The 14,745-nt window shown below is 35.1% G+C and overlaps 3 protein-coding genes across 5 annotated transcripts; 1 reads left to right on the forward strand and 2 right to left on the reverse strand.

The window, feature by feature from the left end:
* Window positions 1–87: 87 nt before the first annotated feature.
* On the forward strand, window positions 88–13,830 carry LOC119638710 (transcription initiation factor TFIID subunit 1). Of its 3 annotated transcripts, none has more exons than XM_038035657.1 (15): window positions 88–362; window positions 420–1,724; window positions 1,785–2,165; window positions 2,224–2,326; window positions 2,388–2,654; window positions 2,721–3,068; window positions 3,130–3,402; window positions 3,473–3,582; window positions 3,643–5,182; window positions 5,245–5,680; window positions 6,308–6,450; window positions 6,542–6,887; window positions 7,748–7,852; window positions 13,036–13,233; window positions 13,297–13,830. In XM_038035657.1, exons 1-15 carry the CDS (start codon window positions 163–165, stop codon window positions 13,803–13,805), a joined length of 6,264 nt encoding a protein of 2,087 aa, XP_037891585.1. In that variant the 5' UTR covers window positions 88–162; the 3' UTR covers window positions 13,806–13,830. The 3 variants fall into 3 exon arrangements, with proteins under 3 accessions (XP_037891585.1, XP_037891586.1, XP_037891587.1); XM_038035659.1 differs by lacking the exon at window positions 88–362 and having other exon boundaries at window positions 976–1,063; window positions 1,128–1,724; XM_038035658.1 differs by lacking the exon at window positions 7,748–7,852 and having other exon boundaries at window positions 163–362.
* On the reverse strand, window positions 8,534–11,857 carry LOC119638711. The gene is made up of 3 exons (XM_038035660.1): window positions 10,953–11,857; window positions 10,653–10,836; window positions 8,534–10,588 (listed from the first exon to the last, which is right to left on the reverse strand). Exons 1-3 carry the CDS (start codon window positions 11,070–11,072, stop codon window positions 10,110–10,112), a joined length of 783 nt encoding a protein of 260 aa, XP_037891588.1. The 5' UTR covers window positions 11,073–11,857; the 3' UTR covers window positions 8,534–10,109.
* A 60-nt stretch (window positions 13,831–13,890) lies between the features above and the next one.
* On the reverse strand, window positions 13,891–14,647 carry LOC119638712 (probable peptidyl-tRNA hydrolase 2). Its single transcript, XM_038035661.1, has 2 exons — window positions 14,347–14,647; window positions 13,891–14,288 (listed from the first exon to the last, which is right to left on the reverse strand). Exons 1-2 carry the CDS (start codon window positions 14,503–14,505, stop codon window positions 13,917–13,919), a joined length of 531 nt encoding a protein of 176 aa, XP_037891589.1. The 5' UTR covers window positions 14,506–14,647; the 3' UTR covers window positions 13,891–13,916.
* Between the last annotated feature and the right edge of the window lie 98 nt (window positions 14,648–14,745).

Genomic DNA, 14,745 nt, shown 5'->3' on the forward strand with positions numbered 1-14,745 from the left:
AAAACGTATGTATTCCCATACGTTCCATACACAACATTGTAAAATGTCGTGAAACACTGTGTGCATAACAATTATATATAGTTTGATTGTAGAGTAATTTTTAATGATTGTAAATTTTATGTTTAATAATTAAGAGAAAAAGTTTAAATATTAGGCTGTTTAATGGATAGTGATAGTGATGATGAAGGATCCGTCGGTAATGATAATGGGGGGGGAGGTAGTAACGGTGGTGGTGGCTTCGGTATAGATTTGACAGGTATATTATTTGGAAATATCGATTCTGAAGGCAAATTAATAGACGATGATGATGCCGGGGCAGCTTTTGATCCAGAAATGCGGGAGCACTTAAGCTCCCTGGCCAAGTAGATTTAAATAATTGATATGAAAATTTATTTTTTACACACATTTTGAAATTTCAGGATGGGTCTGAATACCATTTTAAGTGAAGTCATTGATCATGAGGAAATGGAAAACGATGATGATGAAAAGAAATCTATAAGCGATTTTGATGCTTTAAAATCTGGTAATTTGGATTCCAAGGAAGATGAAGATGAAGCTAGTGGTGAGATTGCCAAAGATGCGAACGCAATTGATTATTCTGATATAACTGAGTTATCGGAAGATTGCCCTAGAACGCCGCCTGTTTCAGCAGAAGAGACTGTCGTCACTACTGAAAGTAATATAGAAGACTTGGAAGATGCTATACCAGCATCTAAGGTCGAAGCACGTTTAATTTCTACTCAACCGTTAGCTAAAGATGATAAAGAACTAATGCCTCCTCCGAGTGCACCTGCTCGAGGTCAGTCTTCTACTGCTAATCCCGAAGCCAACAGTAAGCAAGATGCTGCTGAAACTAGCTCAAATAATGATGTGCAGCCGGAGAAGCCTCTTGAACGAAAACTTGATACCCCATTGGCGGATATGCTGCCAACAAAATATGCTAACGTTGACGTGCGCGAATTATTTCCAGATTTTCGTCCTGATAAAGTTTTAAGATTTTCTCGTTTATTCGGACCTGGCAAACCTTCAAGCTTGCCGCAAATTTGGCGTCATGTGAAGAAACGTAGGCGTAAACGTAAACAATCCTATGATCATAAATTTTTTAATTTAAATTCGGATTCTACCAGTGATTCGGAGGAGCCACGTAAAAAAGGTTTCGGTTTACATTACGGTCCCGATCCAACTCCAACACAATGTATGTCAGATGATGAGGATAAATTATTAAGCATTTTTAAAGACGAAGATATTAAGCAAGAGGGTCCAGAAAGTGGTGACAGTGGCGATAATAAGCCAAAAATAGCAGATTGGCGTTACGGACCCGCACAAATCTGGTACGATATGCTAGATGTTCCAGATTCCGGAGAAGGTTTTAATTACGGATTCAAAAAGAGGCAAGGACAGAAAAATACGAAGGGTTCCATGAAGAGCAAGAAAGAAGAAAAAGAGTTAAAGGCACCAGTTGATAATGGAGGTATAGCCGAAGATGCCTTCCTCATGGTATCTCAATTACATTGGGAAGACGAAGTAGTGTGGGATGGTAATGAAATTAAAGCTAAAGTTTTGCAAAAATTGAACTCGAAAACAAATGCTGCTGGTTGGTTGCCATCAAGTGGATCCCGCGCATTTACGCCTGCTGGCAAAACATTGCCGGTAACTAGTGCAACAACCGGAAAAATGAGTGGAAGTAACAATCCACCCTCTAGTAAGCAAAAGGCGAATCAAAAGTTAGTACACTTTATTTAACATGAGTAATTTCTATTTTTAAATTTACGTGTCTCATGCAGTTTACCACCTAAGGTTCCTGAGGTTGTGGACGATACATGGTATAGCATATTCCCGGTGGAAAATGAAGAGTTGATTTACAGCAAATGGGAAGACGAAATTATATGGGACGCAGAGCAAATGACTAAGATACCGAAGCCAAAGGTTTTAACGCTGGATCCGAATGATGAGAATATTATTTTGGGTATTCCGGATGATATTGATCCTTCTAAGATTAATAAGAATACGGGACCACCACCAAAAATAAAAATCCCACATCCACATGTTAAAAAATCGAAAATCCTTCTTGGTAAGGCTGGTGTTATTAATGTTTTAGCCGAAGATACTCCCCCGCCGCCACCGAAAAGTCCTGATCGAGATCCCTTCAATATTTCAAACGATAGGTAAGACGCTAAAAAGAAATCAAATCCGAAATTATAAAATTATTTTATGTTCTTTCAGCTATTACATGCGCAAGACTGAACCTGCCCTACGTTTAAAAGTTGGCGCCAGTTTTATGCCCCATTCTACACCCGTGGTTGAACTGCGATCACCTTTTATACCGGTTGGAAGGGAAAGATTTGATTTATTATCATTCAATAATTTTATAATCTTAATTTATTTAGACTCATATGGGTCCTATAAAGTTGAGATCTTTTCATCGCCCTCCTCTGAAAAAGTATTCGCATGGCACTTTGGCTCAGCCCGTAGCCCATTCAGTGTTGCCTTTACTTAAGAATATTAACAAAAAGGCTAAACAGCGTGATATGGAACGTATCGCGTCTGGTGGCGGAGACGTTTTCTTTATGCGTAATCCTGAGGACTTGAGTGGCAAAGATGGCGACATTATTTTAGCTGAATTCTGTGAGGAGCATCCTCCTCTAATGAATCAGGTGGGATTTATTTTAAAAAGACCTAAATAGTACATCTTTCGCAGTGTGTTTGTTCTTAACTCGCAGGTTGGCATGTGTTCAATAATTAAAAACTACTATAAACGTAAAGCGGGCAAAGACACTAACGGTCCGCAAGGCTTTAAATATGGCGAGGTGGCTTTAGCTCACACCAGCCCTTTCTTAGGCATATTACATCAGGGACAGTGCATACAAGCTTTGGAAAACTGCATGTATCGCGCACCTCTTTATCCTCACAATGTTAATATCACCGATTTTCTAATTATACGTACACGCAATAATTATTGGATTCGAGAATTCAATGCCTTATTTACCGTAGGACAAGAGTGTCCTTTGTATGAGGTACCAGGCCCCAATTCAAAGAGGGCCAATAATTTTACAAGAGACTTTCTACAAGTAACTAATTTTTACGACTCATTGTTTGATTGTAATAATATTTCAATGCAATCCATTATAGGTTTTCATTTATCGCCTATTCTGGAAAAGTAGAGATGAACCCCGACGTATACGTATGGACGATATAAAACATGCATTTCCTGCCCATTCGGAAAGTAGTATACGTAAGAGATTAAAACAATGCGCAGATTTCAAGAGAACAGGAATGGATTCAAACTGGTGGGTTATTAAACCAGATTTCCGTTTGCCTTCGGAAGAAGAAATACGTGCGATGGTTTCACCCGAACAGTGTTGTGCTTACTTCAGTATGATTGCAGCCGAGCAAAGATTAAAGGTTTGAAAAATTTTTCAACATATGTCATTTTTCAGAACTTAATAAGAAATCACTGTATAAATGTTCCTAGGATGCCGGTTACGGTGAGAAGTTCTTATTTGCTCCTCAAGATGACGATGACGAGGAAGCCCAGTTGAAATTGGACGATGAAGTCAAGGTAGCTCCATGGAACACGACCAGGTGATAAAAAGTATATGTTTTATCCGTGAAAATTTTATTTATTTATTTTTTCATATTTAGAGCCTACATGCAAGCTATGCGTGGCAAATGTTTACTGCAACTAACTGGACCTGCTGATCCCACCGGGTGTGGTGAAGGGTTTTCGTATGTGAGAGTACCCAATAAACCAACACAAACTAAGGAGGAACAGGAATCTCAGCCGAAACGTACTGTAACCGGTACTGATGCCGATTTACGTCGTCTACCTTTGCAAAGAGCCAAGGAGCTTTTACGTACTTATAAAGTACCTGAAGAAGAGATTAAGAAGCTATCGCGTTGGGAGGTTATTGATGTGGTGCGAACTTTGTCCACGGAAAAAGCGAAAGCCGGTGAACAAGGCATGGATAAATTTTCCCGAGGCAATCGCTTTTCCATTGCCGAACATCAGGAACGTTATAAAGAGGAATGTCAACGTATATTCGATTTGCAAAATCGTGTTTTAGCCAGTTCCGAAGTTCTCTCCACCGACGAAGATGAATCCTCAGCCTCGGAAGAATCAGATCTTGAGGAATTGGGAAAGAACTTGGAAAACATGTTGTCGAATAAAAAGACTTCGACTCAATTAAGCATGGAACGCGAAGAGCAAGAAAGGCGAGAAATGTTCAAAAAGTTCGTTGAGAATGAAGATGGCAATAAAAATAAAGGCGACAAGAGTAAAGATGGTGCTGGAAACAGTTCCCAACAAGTCGTGGCCAATCCTAATCAAGGTCGTATTTTAAAAATTACCCGCACTTTCAAAGATCAAGAAGGCAAAGAGTTTACCCGCGTTGAAACCGTCAGACGTCAACCAGTCATTGATGCTTACATTAAGATTAGAACTACAAAAGATGAACAATTTATTAAGCAATTCGCCACTTTGGATGAGCAACAGAAGGAAGAAATGAAACGAGAGAAAAGACGTATTCAAGAGCAATTGCGTCGCATTAAACGTAATCAGGAACGAGAAAGATTAGCGCAACTGGCACAAAATCAAAAATTACAACCTGGTGGAATGCCTCAAAATTTGGGTGATCCCAAATCGTCCACCTCATCTTCGCACAAAGAACGCGATACAAGTCACAAGGAAGTCAGTCCATCGCGTAAGAAATTTAAATTGAAACCCGATTTGAAATTGAAATGTGGTGCCTGTGGTCAAGTGGGACATATGCGAACGAACAAGGCTTGTCCTCTATACACTGGCACTCAAGGTCCCGCACCAATTATGAACACAACTGTCCCGGAAGAACCAGAAGAGGAAATCGAAAAGGAAGTTAATTGCGACGACGACGATTTAGTGAATGTTGATGGAACTAAGGTGACTTTAAGCAGCAAGGTATTGAAACGTCACGAAGACGGACGGGGAAGAAAGGCATTATTGTTGAAAGTTCCCAAAGAAAAAGGTCAAAGGAAGAGACGTATGCCTGGGGATTTGCATTGCGATTATTTGCAAAGGCACAATAAAACAGCGAATCGTAGGCGAACCGATCCTGTAGTGGTGTTATCATCTATACTTGAAGAAATTTTAAACGAATTAAGATCTCTACCAGATGTTACACCATTTATGTTTCCAGTTAATTCGAAGGTAAGTGAAAATTTCTATTCCAAATAAAAAAACATTTACTTGGACTTCGGACATTTTTTTAGCTCGTTCCCGACTATTATCATATTGTCACCAAGCCTATGGATTTGCAAACCATGCGTGAAAATATACGCCAAAAACGTTATCACAGTCGAGAAGAATTCTTGGCCGATCTAAATCAAATTGTTGAGAATTCTACTTTATATAATGGCCCACGTAGTTCTTTTACAATCGCTGCTCAACGTATGTTGAAAAACTGCTTTGATTTATTAGCTGAAAAAGAGGATAAACTTATGCGTTTGGAGAAGGCTATTAATCCCCTTTTGGATGATGATGATCAAGTCGCTCTATCATTTATATTTGAGAAGTTACATGGCAAAATTAAATCCATGCAAGAAAGTTGGCCATTCCTCAAACCAGTTAATAAGAAACAAGTTAAGGATTATTATACCGTCATTAAAAGACCTATCGATTTGGAGACAATCGGTAAAAATGTTGAAGGTAAACAAACAAAGAGAAAATTATTTATTTTTTATTGTATTGTGTTTCTGTGGTTTTCACCAGATTAATGTGTAAAGTAGTTTGCGAGACTAGTCTAGTAAGTAAAAATAACCCAGAAAATGATTTTCAATTTAGCCCTGGGAAATTTTGCGGTAGCACGCGCTACCTTCCATACCAGCTTCAGGTCAATGCACGGAAGTTACTTCCTCTACCGCGGGAGTATCCATAAACTATGCGATAAATGTCAAAAAACCCTGTTTAATGATGGTGCATATTTGGATTATTAAGCTTCATAACTATATTTTAATTTTTTGATAAAAATTTTATCAAAACACAGTAAGAATTAATTTGTGTACATATTAGTCAAATATTCGCAGCCGCATGTCGGTGCAATCGTAGATTATACAATGTGTGGTGGTGTTCCGAATGGTAAAATTTCCAATATCTTCTTTGTTTCGCTAAATAGATACTATGTACCTTCTGAAATATGTGGCAGAAAAATATTTGAAATACATATTTTTTTTTTAACTTTTGTCTTTTTCCAAGCACTCAAAAGTTATAATGTCTTACCTACAGATATCTAATTACAACTTTCCTAGTCATTAATTTGAACGGTTTTTTTCTTAGCTCATCGGTATCATTCGCGCGCAGAATTTTTGGCTGATATTGAGCTAATCGCAACGAATTGCGAACAATATAATGGCGGGGAATCTCGTTTCACCAAAAATGCTAAACATATATACGAATATGCTCGCTCCCAATTGGAAGAGGTGAAGAAAAAATTACTTATTTATTCATTTTATAGCTAATGACTGTAAAAAAATTATTTAATTTTTTGTTTTTGTTATTTTTGGGATAAAGTTTGCCGAACACTGTTCACAATTGGAGCAAAATATATCTAAAGTGCAGGAACGCGCACGGGCTGACGCCGATCTTGATGACGCTTGGTGCGGCGATGAACAGGATTATGATTATATGCGTATGAGTCATTCAAGTACACCGGAGTTTATTGATGTGGAAAGCAATGATAGACCGGTTACGTCTACTTTTACGCCTACTATGCAGCGAGGCATTGGTGGCAATATTACTTTAAGCACCGGAATGCCAACAGCAAATTTAAGCGATTCAACAATACCTCAACAACCGACGTCTGACGTTAAACGCGGTCGCGGTCGACCCCGTAAGCAACGTGATACCGTAGAAGGAGGTAAGTTTTTTAAATTGATTTCTCAACATAAACACACGTGTGTATTACGTGTTGCGCTAAGAGAAAAATTTGATTTGATTTTTTCATACCTTGTTTAGGCTTTATTAACCGAAATTTTATTTAATTCTCAACAATACATTGCTTGAAAAAATACCTTTCGTTTCTTTTTGTTACTCTTATTAATCATACGAAAGCATTGCTATATGAGTTGGTTTGGTTCTTAAATTAATTAATTAATTAACTTTTTCTTTAGTATTTTTTCTAATAGTTTTTTCTTCTTTTCTTGAGAAATTTTTCATCAATTTTGGGTAGCGGTGCATTAACAACTTTGCAAAATTCTTGTTACTAACAAAAAAAACAAAAGTACAAAAAAAAGAAAAGGAAATGCTTTACGAATGGAGTAAGAATTATTTGTAGGGCAAATTGTGTGTTTTTTTTTTTTTTTTTTTTTTTTTTTTTTTTTTTTACTATTTTTAAAAAAACTTTTTATTTTTTTTTCTTTTTATTTTTAATGTAATTTTTTTTTTTTTTTTCTGATAAATTAAAACAAAAAACGTGTTTTTGTGTATTCAGTTAAAAAAAGCATGACATTCAAACATCATTTTCTTATAAAAATTCCATAATATTTTTTTTGTAAGTTTTACATAAAAACAAGAAAAAAAACATCCTTACATACACTTCCATTTTTTATTATTTTTCCATCCTAAACAAAAAAGAAGTAAATAAAAAAGGCAAAAATTTAATCAAATAAGAGAAGAAAAAGGAAAACCAAAAACAAAATCACTTGAACAAAAAAAAAAAAAACTTTAAACCTGAAAACAACAAACAAACCAAAATGCGTTACAAATTCTATTTTCTAGTCAAATATATTGCGAATGCCGTTAAACGTGGTCGTGGTCGTCCCCGCAAGGACAGCCTAGCCTCGAATTTAAGTAACCCACATAATTCCTCCTTTCTGGAAGAAGGTAAGACTAATACTATTGCATCCATTACTCACTATCTTATCTTGCTTGTTGTACCATAATCCTTTGGAATGGCTGTTAATTGCGAATTCCTCATCTCCACTCACAATACGCCTTAATTTTTATAAAATTGCTTACTATTAACTGCAAAAGCAACCACTTGCCAAATACCTTTTCCTTTATTATTTGTAATGTATATATATATATATATATTTTATATATATATATTTTATTTATTTTTTTTCTTTTTTTGCTATAGTTTGGTCTCTTTTTTGGTTTCTTTTCTTTTTATTATACTTTTTTACTTTTTTTTATTAATCCTTCTGTAATATTAAACATATTTAAATTATTTTGCTTTCTCTAAAACTATTATATTTAAAATTACAAGTATTATCTGTAAGTATGTATGCGCGAGGTTTGATCGATACGTAATAATAAAACTTGGAAATTATTTGCACAATGTCTTGCCCATTTGTTCGTTTCCTCTTTTCTCGACTATTCGTCCCATAAGGGCGTAAGTTAAGCATACTTGCTATTATAACGATCCAAGTCTATGTGTCCGTCTCTCCGCCTGATGTCTGTCCATGTACCTGTGAGATGTTTTGATGAAATTTGATACAGTTGCTTTGAAGGATGAACGCTGTTGAAAATGGCTCAGCTCAGATCGCTCTACTTTTTTGACCACTTCTTTTCCTAATGCCTTATTTTGAAAAGTCTTTATTTGGAAAAAAATGACAACTTTCAATATTTTTTGACAAAGCTCGATGAGTGATAATAATTCCACATTCTAAATTAGTATGAATTTGGACCACGTAGATATGTTTTTAATTTTAGATTTGCTAACAAAAGGGGGCACATTCAAAATAGAAAGTCGAATGCTTTTCTATGGGTATTCAGTATAAATTCTTCATTTATTTAAAATGGAATATTTTTAAGACACCACCGCGTGTAAGAATTCTTGAGAAAGGTAAATCTTTATATGCCAAAAAGACTAATTGTTAATGTTTTATCGTCAACATTTTTTCGTGGTGGTAATTTGAAATAGAAATTAGGTCGACCAAATATAACCCACATGGTCCATTTACTCCATATAAGATCTCTCATCAGTAATAAGCCCTTCAGTAAAGAGTTTAATTTTTAATATTTTATGATAACAATTGATCCATAAAAGCGATTAAGTTAAAAAATTAACAGTAGGGAATTTGGATCGGTTAGGTCCATTTGTTAGAGCGTCACGTATGTAAGAGTTATCACGACAGCAAGCCCTTACATGGAAACAAACCATAATTTCCAGTTTTCTACGATCGAAACTGGAAGGTAATAAAATTTTTACAAAGCAAATTAAGTTTGCTGAATTTGGATCACGTCATATAATGTTTTGGGCATCCTGCTATATGTGGGCTTTCAGGCAAAATATGGTTGGGTTTGCATAAATTAAATGTGTAATTTTTGGTGTATTATTGCGAATGAGAGTAAACAACTGCACTAGCCAGAGTGGTATAGGGTACCCGATGGCCGGCCTTGCCCAGGCTTGCACTGTTTCAGATTAACTAAAAATGCTGAAAACGTGGCATCTTGAAGAATTTATTTTATCATAGGAATAGAAATAAGCAGAATAGAGCGCATGAAGTATGTTTTGCAAATTGAATGCATTTACTGTAATTCGAGCATCTGTCCGTTAAGATTACGATAGCTACCTCAAGGAAGTTATGGCCCATCTTAGTAACCTCTGCCTATTCGATGAATTTTTGTGACTTTCTTAGAGCTTTCAAATTGACCTTAAACTATCCTTTTTTCATTTATTTATTCATTATGCGATTATAAGTCATAAGCTTTCCAGGCCGGGATACATACGTTACATAGTAATAATGCTGACTTCTTACATCCAATTTGTATATACATAAATATGTAAAGAAGAAGCTAATAAATAATCAAATTACGAAATCGATCAAACCTTGTTCTTTGCGTGATTGTGTGTGTGTGTGTGTGTGTGTGTAGACATTTTTCGGTATTCTCTTTCTATCATGAACCGTGGGCATAACTTTTAAAATTAAGAAAACAACTTTTCTTTTTAAGAGACCTTAAGAGAAATTCGAACTTTTCTTTCTGTAGCCTCATAGAAATTTTTTTTTTTTTTATCTAAGGCTAATAATAGATAATTCGAATTTTTAAAAAACATTATTCTCAACCGAAAAAGTCTGGTAACTACTCATCTGTTAGAAAGTAAAAAGTGGGTTTCATTGTAAAAACTTAAGACTGATTATTGCTCCACCTTAATTTTGTATTTCAATTCCAATTCATATTTTTGTATCCTTTCATCCTTTTCCATTTGCAATTTTTTTAATTCATATTCTTGCTTCAGTTTTTGCATTTCAATCTCGTAATCCATTTGCATTTTTTGTTCGTCCAGCTTAATACGCCTTTCTTCCAACAGGAGACGTCTAGCTTCAATTGTTAGCTGTTCGTCTCTGTTATATATTTGTTGGCTCTCATCATGGGAAGCATCTTTTTGTCCGTTTATAAACGGTTGTGAATTTGAATTTTCCAAAACGCTTGTTGTTGTCATCGTTGATAAAGAGGTTTGCGGTTGAGGTGTTGAAACATGGGTAGGTTGCATCTCAAAGTCACTCATTGTTAGTTCTTTTATTTCATAATTTTCAACTTGACTATTTTTGACAACAATGTCACCGAAAATTTCTCTTAAACGCTTAAAATGGGGACTCATGCGAAGAACTTTGTCTATGAGAAGGGAAACGCTTAAAATTTTTTCAAAAAATTAAAAAAAAAAAAAAAAAACTCGTACCAAGCACATAATTAACGTCACCATTTTCAGATCTTATCATATCGGCGCCAACCGTATTTTGCCATTCTAATGCCTTAATGTAGCCAGTTTTTAAATTGCGTACTTTCCATTTGCATAAAGACCAATTTGCATCTACGCCGGTTTGTCTTATTAGCTTTTCATAATAACTTTTTGCAGTCGGCTTCTAAGTTAGATGACAATATGCAGTCATTTGAGTATATTTTTACTTGAGATTTTTTCCTTCATAACCTCAAAAAAAATCAAGGAATTTTTTTTTGTTTTATTTTTAATTATTTTTACCTCTAAATTGCCATTGCTAATAATATATTCTAATATTTTGATAGTTTCTTCGGTGGTCCATTTCTTTTGAGGTCTTCCCTTCGGAAATGTGTTCCTCGATTTTGCACTAAATCTACTCATTTTTCTTTTCTTTATTATTTATTTGATGAAATTACACAATTTATAGCAGTGCAAGTGCACCTATTTATTGTTGTTTGATGGGTTCGAGTACAATGCACATAATTATTTACACATATACAGTTTTTGTGTATACACAACGTACAAGACACAATTTTGTGTTTTTCTCGTGAGTACTTTTCCATTTTGACAGTGCAGAATACAAAGCCACTTTATAAATACATTTTTAAGGGAGTGTTTTATGTGTGTTGTGCAAAAAAACTGCTTAGCTACACAAAACAGAACAACTGTTCCACGTAAAGCGAGAACAAACTGCTACGTATAAAAGAGTTTGAACGGTGTTGAGAAAGAGCAGAAATACATTGTGAATTGTTAAGTTATGGAAAGTGTAGGCCACAATTTGTAGTTGTATTATCTCTCCTTCTCTGTTTCACTCTTTCTTTCGTTTTTTCTCTCTTTATAAGAGAAATATCGTTTATATGAACTTAATGGCTGAAATGAACGACTGACCATAAAATCAATTTGGAGATTTAGAATAAACTACTAATACGCGTTCAATTTATTGTTATCTACCTCCGTCCGAAAATATGGTATACATTTGAAAAAAATAAATAAATAAAGTGTGTTGAAAAAAAGTGAAGATTACTTTCATCTTTTTCTATTTTTAATGTAAATTAAGTGGTTGCTGAGCAACTGACAATCAAATAAAGCGGAAATAGTTCTGTTGCAACGAAAAATTTAAGAAAAAAAAAAGTTTAACCAATGTTCCGAGTAAATAAAAGGGAAAAATGACGACTCTTAGCCAAGACTGCGTTAAATTGCGTAAGCGAAGCTCGAAAACGCAGCAATTGACGCTGAATCAGCGTAACGGTATACTGCAAAGATTATTGCAATACAGGAAAGGTGATAAACTGCAACATGGCGCTATTAATGTTGTTGCCGCCGATTTTCATGTTAGTCGTATAACGGTTTCTAAAATTTGGCATATAGCAAAACGGCAATACAGTGCAGGACAAAAATTTGCAGATGTTTCGTCGCGAAAAAAAAAAAATTGCGGAAGAAAGCGTAAAGATTATTCGGACAATTTAGCTAAAATGAAGGACATTCCTAAAAACTGTTGTGGTTCGATTCGTAGCCTTTCAGCTGCTCTCGACATTCCCAAGTCTACACTTTTTGACATCTTTAAGCGAGGTAATGATTTTATTTAAATTTATCAGCAATCGGCAACTTTGCTAGCTAAACGCTTTTTAAGTAATTATTACAGCAAAATGAGATTAGAATCTCTGGAAAGAATGCAAATATTTTATTTCTAGGCAAAAGAACGAAAAAATTATTATGTATTGATAGATCAGCACAATTTTTGCCCACAAAAGGATTATTTTTCCATTGCAATATAAATCTTACATATCTCAAGACAATAGATAAGTCAAAATTACAAATTATTGTTGATTGTGGGCATGTTAGCTCGCTGTTTGTTAATTACTAAGTGGTTCATCTGGTTTTTCGAAAGTATATCAATATTACCTAAACCAAGCCTTGTTTGAAGCTGACTTGTCAATTAAGAATGTGTACAAAAGACTTCGTTCTTTTCAAAAAAAAGGCCGGAAGACTTCCAATTAAAATTTGGCTCAGAACTTTCGAATTATTGATCAAAACCATTTGTCTTTTTAGAGGTTTACACCTGAGTGTTACGAGACGACTGAAAAGCCTAGTGCACACCAATTTTAAACACACAACTTAATGTATAAATGTAAACATTTGTTTACTAAGTATCACTTTTATCTGTTTTTTAATATTTTATTATTTTAAATCATTTTTTGTCAATTAAATTCAGATTTTGAAAGTTATGCCGTCATTTTTAAAGTTCGTGCTTTATACGAATTCTTGAAATAATATCCACTCGAAAGTTCTTGGTAAATTTTATTAACTTTGCCAACTGATTTTTTTTTTTTTTTGAACTATCCAGATCTTCAATGCTCCACAGACGATGATGATGAAGAATTTCAAGAAGTTTCAGAAGATGAAAATAACGCTGCCAGCATTTTGGATCAAGGGGAACGTATACAAACTGCAAATACAGTTATTTCGGAAGGTAATAATACACTAATTGATGCTGCCAACATCAAGACGGAAATGAAAATGGAACCCTTACAAATGGGCGGTGGTGAGTTGCTGTTTTTATCTAAATATTGAACAGAACCTAACGATTCTTTTTTCATGTTTATAGATGATTCGATGGATTTAGATCCGAATTACGATCCTTCCGATTTTCTGACTATGCATAATCGATTGGGTAATCAGCAAATTGACAATCAACAGCAGCAACAGCAGCAGCAACAGCAAAGCTTTACGCAATTTTTGCCTGCGGAAGAGAATCAAAATAGCGTTGATGCTCAAATTGCGGGCAATCAGCAAAACATTTCACAATTGCCCTTGATAATGAGTGGCAATGATAACGTAGGTATTGATGAAGATTTGGCAATATCGGAGAGCGACGAAGAGGATGAATGCGGTCAAAAAGTTACGGTGAAAACTGAAGTTTTTAATGAAAGCCTAAATGAAGATCAAATAAATAGCGCAAATCTAATGGCCAATGAGATGCTGACGGCTCAGTCTAATCAAGAACAACAACAGCAGCAACTTATGCAGAACGTAGCTCCTTACGGTTTGCAGGCAAGTAAAGAAGAACCCAACACACCGGATGATAACGACGATGATGGTTGGCTGCGCTTTTAAAAGTTAATATTAGATAAATAATTGGGCGAATATAAATCATGAAAGAATTCTTCCAAATAAAGCGTTTTTTTTTAACCACTAATTCTTAGCAGCTGATCAATTTGAATGATTTTATAATAATTTTAAATGACCGGTAACCTCGTCAATAGTTTTCACGTCAGCCGGACCTATTGCTAAAACTGTTTTTGAATTAGGTTCAATTTGAGTGCGTCCCGCGTCACGGATTAGACAAACGTTTAGATTTCTTGTTTCGGCCGCTCGTTTAATAGCCATCAATTCGGCTTCACTGTTCACTTTAAGAGCAACCTTAGCACAACCCGTATTATCCCAGGCTTTCACGATATTAGGTATACTCTTAACAGCTTTTTGATAAGCTCCCACAGCACCGTGACAGCACTGCGCAGCAATCTTCCCTTTACTCATTCCCAAATCATTACGCACTACTAAAACCATTTTGCAGTCCCGGTATAAACTGCTAAACAGCTGTAATTAATTTTGAATTATTAAAATGGTTCCAATATTTTTTAAATTTTGCTTTTACATTAGCGTCGCCCGATGTGCTTGCAGCCGCTAAGGCTACGGCATCGTTTTTAATCTTTTTATTCTTTTTCAAGGCATATTTGTAACCAATGAAAAAAGACAGGAGCACAGCAATGCTATTGACCACTTGGGTAGTACTTAATACTTTAGTGTCACTCATTATTTCACATAAACTTCGATGAATCTAAAATACTTAATCCGGCCAAGAACAGCGAAAACATTCTAAGAAATAAATTTTCTAAAGCCACAGGCAGTGTGAAGATATCGGATAAATTTAAGTAGGAATTTTCTGAAGTAGTATTGCCACAGGAAAAGTTCTCTTTTTTTGCAGTAATCTATAGAACTTTAGGAACAATTTGACATTCAAGTGTTAACTATTCGAAAATAATTTTTTAACAAT

The sequence above is a fragment of the Glossina fuscipes genome, unplaced genomic scaffold (assembly GCF_014805625.2).
Source record: "Glossina fuscipes isolate IAEA_lab_2018 unplaced genomic scaffold, Yale_Gfus_2 109, whole genome shotgun sequence".
Lineage (NCBI taxonomy): Eukaryota > Metazoa > Arthropoda > Insecta > Diptera > Glossinidae > Glossina > Glossina fuscipes.

Coding starts and splice junctions, on each gene's coding strand:
- LOC119638710 (XM_038035657.1), top strand. CDS start 163: ATGGATAGTGATAGTGATGATGAAGGATCCGTCGGTAATGATAATGGG. Junction 3,069..3,129: donor TTACAAGAGACTTTCTACAA/GTAACTAATTTT, acceptor AATCCATTATAG/GTTTTCATTTATCGCCTATT. Junction 3,583..3,642: donor GCTCCATGGAACACGACCAG/GTGATAAAAAGT, acceptor TTTCATATTTAG/AGCCTACATGCAAGCTATGC.
- LOC119638711 (XM_038035660.1), bottom strand. CDS start 11,072: ATGAGTAGATTTAGTGCAAAATCGAGGAACACATTTCCGAAGGGAAGA. Junction 10,837..10,952: donor TTAGCAATGGCAATTTAGAG/GTAAAAATAATT, acceptor CATCTAACTTAG/AAGCCGACTGCAAAAAGTTA. Junction 10,589..10,652: donor TGACGTTAATTATGTGCTTG/GTACGAGTTTTT, acceptor CCCTTCTCATAG/ACAAAGTTCTTCGCATGAGT.
- LOC119638712 (XM_038035661.1), bottom strand. CDS start 14,505: ATGAGTGACACTAAAGTATTAAGTACTACCCAAGTGGTCAATAGCATT. Junction 14,289..14,346: donor GCACATCGGGCGACGCTAAT/GTAAAAGCAAAA, acceptor AATTAATTACAG/CTGTTTAGCAGTTTATACCG.